The 12,455-nt window shown below is 45.6% G+C and overlaps 1 protein-coding gene across 1 annotated transcript in view; it reads left to right on the top strand.

Moving 5' to 3' along the window:
- Positions 1-12,455, top strand: part of pepd (peptidase D) — a 158,747-nt gene that overhangs the window by 115,497 nt on the left and 30,795 nt on the right. The window contains exon 12 of the mRNA XM_043706503.1: positions 3,989-4,137. Coding sequence (XP_043562438.1) covers positions 3,989-4,137 — 149 coding nt within the window. The remainder of the gene's footprint in view (positions 1-3,988; positions 4,138-12,455) is intronic.

The raw sequence follows: 12,455 nt of genomic DNA, 5'->3' as shown, positions 1-12,455 counted from the left end.
CACCCCCACCCTCCTCTAGCTTATCTCTTCACGCTTCAGGCTCTCTGCCTTTATTCCTGATGAAGGGCTTTTGCCCGAAACGTCGATTTTGCTGCTCGTCGGATGCTGCCTGAACTGCTGTGCTCTTCCAGCACCACTAATCCAGAATCTCTCACTCTCATACCCACCCTTATACTCTCGATCAGAGTGAGTAGGCCTTTATGGCGCAGGAAAAGGCCATCCAGCTCCTGAACCTGCTGTGCTGGTCCATGCTGATCCTGTTGCATGTAGAGTGTGTGTCACAACTGGAGTGATCTAACATTATATCAGTCATTTCTTAACATTATCCCATACACTTCAGTGAAGCATTACTTCAATCCTTCAGACCAGGCAGCATCCATGGAGTGGGAGCAAGTGTGTGTCAGTTGTGACGAGTTATCTAACCTCCGTGTTAGTGTGCTATCCCTGTACGGATGCTGCCTGACGTGCAGGGATCTCCCGCATGGTGTGTTTTCGGGTCAGTTCTGCAATGATGTGCTTCAATACTTTGCTTCCTTCGATCAGTGAAAGGTGAGCTGAGTCTCTGTCAGGGGACTGAGACAGCAGGTGTTGATGATGGTGTTGTTCTGGAACTGTTGGTAATGGTTTCACTGTGCAGTGTTTGAGGGAAAGGGGGCTGGTGGTCAGCTGGAGAGAGATCCTGGTCTCTTTTGGTGAACAAAGATAGCTTGATTGGGTTGGGGGGAGGGCAAAATGAGACATGAAACCAAGTCTGTTTTCTCAAGCGGATGTGAAAGTTTCTACAGTTTGCAGTATTGTAAGGAGTCGACAATCAGAAAGCACAAACTTAAGTCTCTGCAGGAAATCACTGCTGGTTAAGGTCAAGAACATGATGGCTGCAAGGGCAATGGAAACAGGTTCAGTAATAATCCTCAAGGGGGAATTGGATGAAGGCTTAAGCAGGAGAAGGCTACAGAGAGATGGGAAACCAGTCCAACCACAATGGGCCAAGTGGCCTTCTCTTGTGCTGTGGGTTTTCACCCAATATGACTAAGACATTATCTAGTTACTGTCTCATTCTTGTATGGGAGCTTGCATTGCGAGTAACGACGGTGTTTCTATTTTAGAGCAATTACTCTTTAAATGTACGTCTTTTACTGGCAAGTCCTTTGGGACATTGAGGTGATCAAAGGCGCTATATGAATGCAACTTAGTTGGGAGACTTGGGGAAGTGCACTGTGTGCCAGGCAGACAGAGATGACCTCCCACCCCTGCAAGTTCCACACATTTTTAAATGGGGGATTGAAGCTGGTACAATAACAACATCTAACTGGCATCTGGATGGGTATATGAATAGGAAGAGTTAGGAGAGATATGGGCCGGGTGCGGGTCAATGGGATGAGGTCAGATTGGGCTGTCTGGTTGGCGTGGGTGAGTTGGACCTGACTCTATAACTGCTTGTAAATATTAATGTAAAAATATAAAGTCACTTACACTCAGCTACCCCAAAGATTGAGAATAACTCTTGGAAATGTTTAAATGATGGTGATTCAGGCTAGGGAACTGATTGATGCTGTGTATAGCAGTTTGGAATGAATGTAGTAACTCTGTCCTTTTCTACAAAGGGCTCAGACTGCCAGCAGACCACATTGCTCGAATTGTGCGATGTGTTGTGTTTTACAGCTCCGTGATACTGTACGGAGTGTTCGCCCACAAGCCTTCAGTCTTTGATGTGTTCTGACTTGACCTATAGCAAGAAGTGATCAATCACAGCTGGCTCTGTCAAATTAAGGCAGACTATTGTCACAAGATGACAGTGACCTGCTGCTCTGTCATATCAACCATGACATATACATTGGCGACGGGTTGACAACTCCTTGATTTTAAAGTTGTCCACCTTGTTTCGAGGCAAGCTCCGAACCATGTCCCTCCCTGCTTTGTGACTCCTTCCAACTCTAACAGCCTTCGGATATCTACACTCCTTTTCTGGTCCTTCACACATTCCCAGTTTGCATCTGGTCTTCGTTGGGAGCTGTTCCTTCAAAGACCCTCAGCTCTCGTGTTCCCTTCCTAAACCATTCTGCCTCTTGGACTCTCTTAAGATGCTCCCTAAAAACCTTCCTCTTTGACTGTCTCTTGTAGCTGACGTTTCAGAGTATGGTCAAAATTGTTCTTGTGCACTACTTAGCAATGTTTATATAATGTCAACAGTTAGCCTTGGTCGATGACGTTTCACCATTCAAGGTGATTTTTTAGGTCTTGTTGAGGCTTTCATGTTCATGAATTGATCAGGGCAGATAGCCATGATTACAATTGTAGTGTCATCTGATACTGTATGAGAACAGGAAACAACAGACATAGTGAGAGCACCAGGCTGTTTGGCACCTCCAGCCTGCTCTGTTGTTCAGTAGAACCATGATGGTCTGAACTCAACTCCACTTTCCTGTTGCTCTCCCATAGCCTTGACCTCCCCCATTGATCAAACATCGGTTTAACTCGACTTTCAATAGAGTCACTGAATCTTTGTAGGAGAGAATGCCAAACATTAATGACCCTGAGAAAAGATTCCCCAGAACTGGGTCTTAATTGGGAGACCCCTGACTTTTAAGTGGTGCCCCTGGTTTTAGGTTCCCCCACCTGTTAAACCCCAATCAAAATCTTTAATGTTTGAATGAGGTCACCTCCCCTTCATCGAAACCTCGGTGAATACAGATCCAACGTCTTTAACCTTTCATCAAAAGGCATCAGCTGAGTGAACAACTCAAACTCAGCCTTGTCTCTCAAACAGGTCCTGAATCAGAAATGAACTGAAAGTGATGGAGAAACTCAGCTGATCTGACAGCATCTGTACAGAGAGGAATAGAGTTCATATGTTGAGTCAGATATGACTCTTGTTTAACACTTCAGAACTTTTGCTGGAATTATCCAGATCTTGACTGAGAGCACACACAAAGTGCTGTATATAGTGTTGGTCTCCTTCCCATGATAACAGACAATGTAGAGGATGGAGATCTAGTACTTGGGAGCCAGAGATTTCAGGATTGAAATTAGGAAACATTTCGAACAAAAGAGTGGAGACGCTTGTTGTAATCAATGCTGGATCAATCATTGATCTTTTTGAAAAAATGATAGACTTAAATTCTCCAAAGATATCAAGATGATTTGAGAAAGGTGAGTTATATTAGGGAGCAGACCTTCGGGTCTCACTGAAGGATTGAAATGATCTCCTCTTTGTTGCTGTGCTCATATACTGTCCATCTTCCTTTCTCAACCTTCCTTTCTCTCAACTGCATTTCCACCTACTCTCTCCTTACCTGGGGCAACTTCCTACCCCTGGCATTTGTGAGATTGGGTTGCAGGGCTGCCGTTGACTTGGTGATGATGATAGGAGCTGGATGTGTGTCCGAGTTTCAGGCCATGCCCTCTGTTTGATCAGGTTTTGCTGTGACTTTTTTCATTTGCACGGATGTGCCAATCTGAATTTGAATCACTTTTATGCAGCATATATCTCCTTGCCTGCCCCAGCAAGACTCCGTGCCTTTAGCAAAGGAGGAGAGCGTTGCAAGGGAAACTTGGCACCTGCTCATTTCAGGAATAGATGCCGATCTAATAAAGAAGCTGAGTGTAACACCTGGACATTTACAACAGCAGTCAGGCATGATCAGCACTGTCCTGGGAGGGTAGAGGGATCTTTGCTCTGTATCTAACCCCATGCTGTCCCTGTCCTGGGAGTTTCTGATGAGGGGGACACTGTAGAGGGAGTTTTACTCTGTATCTAACCCCATGCTGTCCCTGTCCTGGGAGTTTCTGATGAGGGGGACACTGTAGAGGGAGCTTTACTCTGTATCTAACCCCATGCTGTCACTGTCCTGGGAGTGTTTGATGGGAGCCTTACTCCATTATAACCTTGTGCTGTACTTAACCTAACTTAAATGTTGCTTTGAGTTTAGCCCCTGCTGAGAGACTTTGTGATTATCTTTTACCAATACACTGTTTTTTATACTTGCAGCCTCTTTGATATGGGCGGTGAATATTATTGCTATGGTTCTGACATCACCTGCTCATTTCCAGCCAATGGCAGGTTCACCCCTGACCAGCGAGATGTCTACCAAGCTGTTCTGAAAGCATCACGGGCAGTGATGAGCGCTGTGCGACCAGGTACAGTAACCCCTTCCTCCCCTCTCCCCTCATTAACACATCTATTTGTGAGCACATGCAAACTGCATTTGTCTGACGTCTGTAACAGAATCGAACATCCGGAGGTTCTTTGTAAAAGCAAGTCACGTTGATAAATTTGAGTTCCTGGCTGAAAGGTTGGTTTAAGAGCTGGGTTTTCTGGCATGTCTGGAGGTGTGCACATTTAGAAGGAATTTGGTAGCTCTGGCCTTAGGCAGTTGAAGGTGTGGCTGTTAGTGTGAGGGAGATAATGATCAATTGGAATGGAAGGAGAGCAGATACCATTGGGTTGGATGAGGTTTAATTCTGGGATGTGAGGTCGCATAGAGCAGTACAGCACAGTTCAGGCCCTTCAGCCCATGATGTTGTGCTGAGCATTTATCTTAATCTAAGATTACCCTAACCTACACACCCCTCAATTTATCGCCATCCATGTGCTTATCCAGCAATCGCTTAAATGTCCCTATGTCTCTGACTCTACTAACACCGTTGGCAGTGCATTCCACACACCCACCACTCTCTGTGGATGAACCTACCTCTGACATCTCCCCTAAACCTTCCTCCAATCATTTTAAAATTATAACCCCTCATGACAGCCATTTCTGCCCTGGGGAAAAGTCTCTGGCCATCTACTCTATCTTTGCATCTCATTACCTTTACACCTCTATCACGTCACCTCTCTTCCTTCTCCCCAGTGTGAAAAGCCCTAGCTCATTCAATCTTTCTTCACAAGACATGCCCTCCAGTCCCGGCAGCATCCTGGTAAATCTCCCTCTGCACCCTCTCGAAAGCATCTACATCCTTCCTACAATGAGGCACCCAGAACTGGACACAATATTCCAAGTGTGGTGTAACCAGGGGTTTTATAGAGCTGCAGCAAAACCTCGCGGCTCTTAAACTCAGTCCCCCAGTTGATGAAAGTCAAAACACCATACGCCTTCTTAACAACCCTAACAACTTGGGTGGTACCTTTGAGGGACCTATGTACATGGACCCCAAGTTCCTGCTGTTCCTCCACACCGCCAAGAATCCTGTCTTTAACCCTGAATTCTGCATTCAAATATGACCTTCCAAACTGAATCACTTTGCATTTATCCAGGTTGAGCTCCACCTGTCACTTCTCAGCCCAGCTCTACATCCTGTCGATGACTTGTTGTAGCCTGCAACAGCCCTCGACACTATCTCCAACACCACTCACATTTGTGTCATCAGCAACTTACTAACCACCCCTTCCACTGCTTCATCCAAGTTATTTATAAAATCTACAAAGAGCAGAGGCCCAAGGACAGATCCGTGCGGGACACCACTGACCTCCAGGCGGAATACTTTCCATCCACTACCACTCACCGTCTTCTATCGGCCAGCCAATTCTGTTTCCAGACAGCCAAATTTCCCTGGATCCCATACCTCTTAACTTTCTGAATGAGCCTACCGTGGGGAACCTTATCAGATGTCTTACTGAAATCCATATACACCGCATCCACTGCTTGACCTTCGTCAACTTGTCTTGTCACATCCACAAAGAACTCGATAAGGCTTGTGAGGCATGACCTGCCCCTCACAAAGCCATGCTGACTCTCTCTAATCACGCTATGTTTTTCCAAATCGTCGTAAATCCTATCTCTCAGAATCCTTTCCAGTACCTTGCTTACCACAGACGTAAGACTGACTAGTCTGTAATTCCCAAAGATTTCCCAATTCCCTTTCTTGAACAGAGGAACAACATTTGCCTTCTTCCAATCATCCAGTACTACTCCCATGTAGAGTGAGGATGCAGAGATCATTGCCAGAGGCGCAACAATCTCACTTCTTGTTTCCTGTAGTAACCTTGGATATATCTGGCCCAACCCTGGGACTTATCCATCTTGATCTTCCCAGAATTTCCAGCACATCCACTCTTTTAACACCAATCTGTTCAAGCCTATTAACCTGGTCCACGGTGTTCTCACTACCAACAAGGTCCCTCTCGCTAGTGAATACTGAAGCAAGAAACTCATTTAGGGCCTTCCTTACCTCTTCAGACACTGGGCACAAGTTCCCTCCACTATCCCTGATTGGCCCTACCCTCTCTCTGGTCATTCTCTTATTCCTCCTGTAAGTGTAGAACACCTTTGGGCTTTCCCTAATCCTTCCCACCAAGGCTTTTTTTTTGTGTCCCCTCTTAGCTCTCCTCAGTCCATTTTTGAGTTCTTTCCCAGCTATCCTGTAACCCTGTAAAGCTGTCTCGTTAGAGGATCGCTCCGATTGGGTGTGGAGGATCTCCGGGGTGGAGATTTATCCAGTTGGATCCAGAGTCTCCAAGTTCCCCGCCCAGTGAAGCAGTTGAGGCTACCTCGGTGAATGTTTTTATGGCAAAGATAGATTTTGAACAGTTAAGGAGTTAAGGGTTATGGTGAGCAGGTAGGTATGTGGAGCTGAGGCCTTGAAATGATTAGCCATGATCTTAGTGAATGGGGGAGCAGGCTCGAGGGGCCAAACAGCCTACTCCTGCTCCTGTTATGTTCTGATGTAAGAGACGGGGTTCCGCTGGCTTCCCAGTAACTTGCCTGTATTGCCTCTGGCAGCCGAGTGTGAACTCCTCACTGTACGCACCAGGAGAAACCTCCTCAGCCTGAACCCACTCTGAGCTGCTATCTCACCGATAGACTGTCTCACTGAGTCTTACTGCAGGGCAGTTCATTACCCTCAATTGTTTCTCCCAGTTGGAGACTGGGAGCGTTTTAATCCCATTGATCTCCAGCCAAGAAGAAATCAGTGGGCTTTTTTTTTTACTCTTGGGTGTGAATTCTAGAAAAAGATTTTCAGATTCCAGATTAAAGATTTTATCACAGCATGCCTTGCCTGAGAGACTGCAGAAGCAAATTCAAGAGGAACTTTGCAAACGATTTGGAGGAAATACTTGAAGGGATAAGAATCATAGGCTAAGGGGAAAGGTCAGGGAAGTGGAACCATTTGGATCACTCACTCAAAGAGCTTACAGGCACAGTGCACTCAATGGCTGCCTCAGACCTGTACCATTTGAACAACTTCATTAAAGCAATAATTTATGCTCCACACCCAATGTTTTATTTTAAGTCTCATTTCAGTGCGAAGATGTAAATATGAGTGAGATGTTGTTTGTCTCTGTATACGCACTATAAATGTACCCTAGTTAAGAATTCTCCAGTTCCAAATATAGCTTATTAAAATCCAGAGAAATGTTCGGCCTCTCAGTTTGTAGTGTAACCCCTTGAATCAGTGTGTGGTTTTTTACCCCATGCCTAGGGATCACTGCTGTTCAAACGTGACCCCTGTGGCAGCTTCAGAGTCCTGTGGAGTTGAGTAAACTGAGCCAGCACCTGCCCTTGTCCGTCTGATCTGTTCACCTGAATGGGTGTAGGTAAGGGACAGAGATTAGCTAAGAATGACGTCATTCCTGTCCTTGAGCCTGAAGTGCTCTTGTCAGGGCAACCACCTGAACCTCCTGGCAGTCCACAACAACTCAGGCCTTCAGAGCCTTCCGTTGGAGCCAGGCCAGGGCTTGATGTTAGACGGTGGGCAAATGCAGCCCCTTCTTTTGCTGCCGTGTTAGACATTTATTCAGTTGTTGTGTACATCAGTAAACCTCACATAGAACAAGCTCAGAGCCTCAACATATTTACTTTCTTTGTCCTTGCTTTAAATGGTTTCCTTTGAACCTTTTGTTATTAGCTGTGTGAGGCAGAAGCCTGTGAGCTACTGGTTGTTATCCTCCTGTGTTTCCTATTCACAGGAAATTGTTGTCAGTTAAGGTGCAGGTTCTGAAAGATCTTCCATCCTCAGAAGGGTTAATCTGTGCAGCTTCATGTCAGTGATGGGTTACAATGATAGAACAGTTGCTTTGAATTTCTTTTTAACTGTGGTTCATTGCTGTTGCAGCTGATTTACTTTGAATATCCTTTGTTGTGAATCTGATTGCACATCATCAAATCCAGAGGTCACGTTTGCATGGTTTTTGCCATTTGAATATCAGGACTCTAATCAAAGGGCTGGAATATGGAGAGATAGCATGCAATACAATCAGACTGTCATTTCGGATTTGTTCACACTAATTTAAATGTGGTTTGACATTTTGCTGGTAACAGTTTACAAACTAAATATGTATGTGTATTTATTAAAAAGGGGAGTCTCTCCATATTTGTCCCTGGCTTTGGCTACACTTTTCCTGAGCCTTTAACAAGTTTCCTTTGGGAGACACTTTTCAAGATTGAGCTTGGTAGACTTTTGCTGGGAAAGGAACAAAACTTTAATTTAGGTAGCACCTTTAACATAATTAATAAATTCAATGAATTATATAAATGATCTGGAAGTGAAAGTTATACTTTGTCGTGATGACCATGATTATTGATTATCTGGTTCACTGATGTCCTTTAGGGAAGGACACTGCCATCCTTACCTCACCCACACCTACATCTGTGACTACAGACCCACAGCAATGTGGTTGCTTCTTAACTGCCCTCTGAAATAGCCCAGCAAGCCACTCAGCTGCAGGGCAATTGGGGATAGCAGTAAATGCTGTTCCAGCCAGCAATGCCCACATTTAGTGCAGTGATTTAAAACAAATTATAAAAGAAAATAAATTGAGCCATACAGTGAGATATTGGATCAGATGATCAAAAGCTTACTCAAAAAAGTAGGTTTTACAAAGCATCATAGAAGCAGAGAAGTGCAGGGAGAAAGTTCCCGAGTTCAGGAACAGGCAGGTGAAGACAGGCCTGTAATTGGTGGAATTGTTAAGGTCAGGACAAGCTCAAGATTGGAATTACAGCAACACTGATAACTTGAGGAATTGTGGAGCTAGAGGAGATTACAGAGACAGAAGGGAGGCCATGGGGGTTTAAAATTAAGGTGGAGCTTGATCAGGAACCAGACTAGGTCAGTGAGTAACCAGATGATGGGTGAGTGAACAAACTTGGTGAGAGTTTTGGCTGGTCTCGGCTACACGATGGTGGAATTTGGGAGATAACCACGCATTCAACAGAGGGCTGAGGGTTTCAGAAACAGGTGGCGCGGTGGCATAGTGGCACTGCTGCCTCACAGTGCCAGAGACCCGGGTTCAATTCCCGCCTCAGGCAACCGTCTGTGTGGAGTTTGCACATTCTCCCCGTCTCTGCGTGGGTTTCCTCCCACAGTCCAAAAATGTGCAGGTTAGGTGAATTGGCCATGCTAAATTGCCCGTAGTGTTAGGTGAAGGGGTAAATGTAGGGTCTGGGTGGGTTGCTCTTCGGAGGGTTGGTGTGGACTTGGGCTGAAGGGCCTGTTTTCACACTGTAAGTGATCTAATACATCAAACAGGCAGGCTGAGTAAAATGGGAACTTAGATGATGTGGCACAAAAGATGGTACATATACAAGATCAGAAACATGGCTCAAGAGCAAATATGACATAAACTGGTATAGACTCAGATGCCACGGAGAGGGATGAGGTTGGTAGTTGGGGGACTGAGTGTGGAGGAAGAATGAAAACAATAGTTTTGATCTTCCCAGTGTTGAATTGGAGAACATTTCTGCTCATTCATCGCCAGATGTTGCAAAAGAGCCTAGTAATTTAGCAACAGTGGCGGCATCGAGTGGTGCTGGGAGAGTTGTTCTGACAATGCTGCCCTTTAACAAGGTGATGGTATCCTTGGCGTTTTTTTCAGAGAGGTCATAAATGACACAGACTCTGAAAAGTCTGGGGGTTGGAGGGTTTTAGGGCCAATTTGATAATCGCTAGCGGATACTGCCTCAGGTAGAGAGCTTTGAAGTTTAAAAGAAAGCACTTGTACAATGAAAGGGGAGCGGCCAGCTTCTCTGGTTTGTGCTGCTGTGAAGGAAGGCTGATGGACCCACAAAAGCAGGTCCAGGCTGATTTCGCCACCCCCCCCCCCTCTCTCTCTGACCTCTCTCCTGTCAGACCCTGGGTTTGATTTTACCTTTTTTGCCAAGGGGTGTTTATGGGGATTGTTGCAAATATTGGGAACAGCATTAAGTTGGGATGATCTGTTGGGATTTCGGACAGGTTAAGTTATTCAGTATTCTGTTTTTTATTGTTTGTGTTTCATTCAGTAATCTTGTAAATAAATTCTGTTTTGTTTAAAACAAAGTGGTTTTACCAGCTGATTCTCTCCTGGAATGCACACTTCACACCTGCTTAAATCAACGAGCAAAATTAGGGTCTGGCTTACCTTCCTGAAATGTTTTTGAGGGGGAGGGGCCTGGAACACAACATTGTACATCAAAGTACAGGCAAAGACTAGTTTCAGAGGATGATACTAAGGAGCAGCATGTCGATGAGAAACAGGAAGGTGACCACGCCCAATGTTTAGTGACTGAAAGAGATATAGTGAGATAGATGACAAAAGCTGGTGAATACCCCAGCAAGCAGTCTGTTTCCGGGAATAGGAATTGTGAATCATTGCTCTGGGGCACCTTTTCTGAAGGGATCCATCCCACTGGAGGTGGGCTCTGCCATATGAAGCGATTGAGTGAGGTGTGGGTTGTGTTTGGGGTTGGTGTCTGTGGGGCTGCAGGTGGTGTATGGGAGTTATTATCGATTTCCTCAGCCAGAGACTCCCATATGTGACTGTCGGTATGTCGAGTCTTCAACATCTCTGCAGCACAGCCTTGGACATCACACTGGTCACCTCGTTCCTGTTAGCTCACTGGACAGTGTGTCCTTGGCTCTACTACTGTTTTATGTTGGGCTGGGGTTATTGAAGCTGCTGCTGTCTGATCAGTACCAATGCCTCCAAGAGAACAGTCACGGCCCATCTGGACTGAAAGTGAAGACAAAGCACATCTATCCATGTAATCAGAGTACTTGTCTGCCCTGAAGCCATGGTCGCCCCTAATACAGGATAAGGTTCAACGGGTTGAATGGCCACCTCCTATTCCTATGAATCCATGATCCAAGTTAAGGTAATGCCATGTGCTGTGGTTAACTGACAAAAGGGAAACGGGACCCTCCCCTGCTCGTGGGTTTAGCCATCCAGCAGTGGTTTAATACGCTACCCCCTGTGGTCAATAGGAACCTTGTGGATTCTGATTACTGCATCACCATGTATGGTTCTCCCCATCTAATGTAGGGGAATGGGTGGGTGCGCTTCGGCGGGTCGGTGTGGACTTGTTGGGCCAAAGGGCCTGTTTCCACACTGTAAATAATCTAATCTAATCTAATCCTGATTGCACTGCAGCAAGATATTATAGGGCAAGAACCTCTCGAATGTGCAAAGGAGTATTTTGATCGTTTGGAGGAGTTATCGAACAGACTGCTGAGGAGGAGTTGCCTGTTCAGGTGACAGTAGCAGTGTGCAAGCTGTCTCATCAATTTTGTTTGTGTATCTGAAGTTCCAAACTGAGCTCCTTGGCACCTTGAGCTATAATACTGAGGGATACGAGAACCTGTCAGTGACAAACTCAGCTAATTACTGCAGAGCTTGGACGTGAACAGAGTTGAGAATAGCTCATTACGTTACTGTGCGACATGTGAGAATGATACTGTGGGTCACACTGCTGAAACCTGACACTAAAATGGAACGATTTAAAAACAAAACCAGGGTTCCATTGTCTGTAGAGTTCAGTGCAGGTAGTAATGTAGTTGTGGGGCATCTCCTCACTCACTCAGCAGTGATTCTGCAGAGAGGGGCCCACCGTTCCCTGTCCGCGGGGAGAACGGGCCCACCGTTCCCTGTCTGCGGAAAGAACGGGCCCACTGTTCCCTATCTCCTTCACCTGGAATGAGTGCAGCTGTTAAAGGTTCACTCCTCTTTCTCTCATGGAAGATATAGACTGTAGGGAAATAGATGGTGACATCTTGAAAAATGTCCATATTACAGAGGAGGAAGTGCTGGATGTCTTGAAACGTATAAAAGTGGATAAATCCCCAGGACCTGATCAGGTGTACCCTAGAACTCTGTGGGTAGCTAGGGAAGTATTTGCTGGGCCTCTTACTGAGATATTTGTATCATCGATAGTCACAGGTGAGGTGCCGGAAGACTGGAGGTTGGCTAACGTGGTGCCACTGTTTAAGAATGGTGGTAAAGACAAGCCAGGGAACTATAGACCAGTGAGCCTGACCTCGATGGTGGGCACTTTGTTGGAGGGAATCCTGAGGGACAGGATGTACATGTATTTGGAAAGGCAAGGACTGACTAGGGATAGTCAACATGGCTTTGTGTGCGGGAAATTATGTCTCACAAACTTGATTGAGTTTTTTGAGGAAGTAACAAAGAGGATTGATGAGGACAGAGCGGTAGATGTAATCTATATGGACTTCAGTAAGGCGTTCGACAAGGTTCCCCA

This window comes from Chiloscyllium plagiosum, chromosome 17, assembly GCF_004010195.1.
Source record: "Chiloscyllium plagiosum isolate BGI_BamShark_2017 chromosome 17, ASM401019v2, whole genome shotgun sequence".
NCBI classification, from domain to species: Eukaryota; Metazoa; Chordata; class Chondrichthyes; order Orectolobiformes; family Hemiscylliidae; genus Chiloscyllium; species Chiloscyllium plagiosum.
This window is presented reverse-complemented; position numbering and strand designations above follow the sequence as displayed.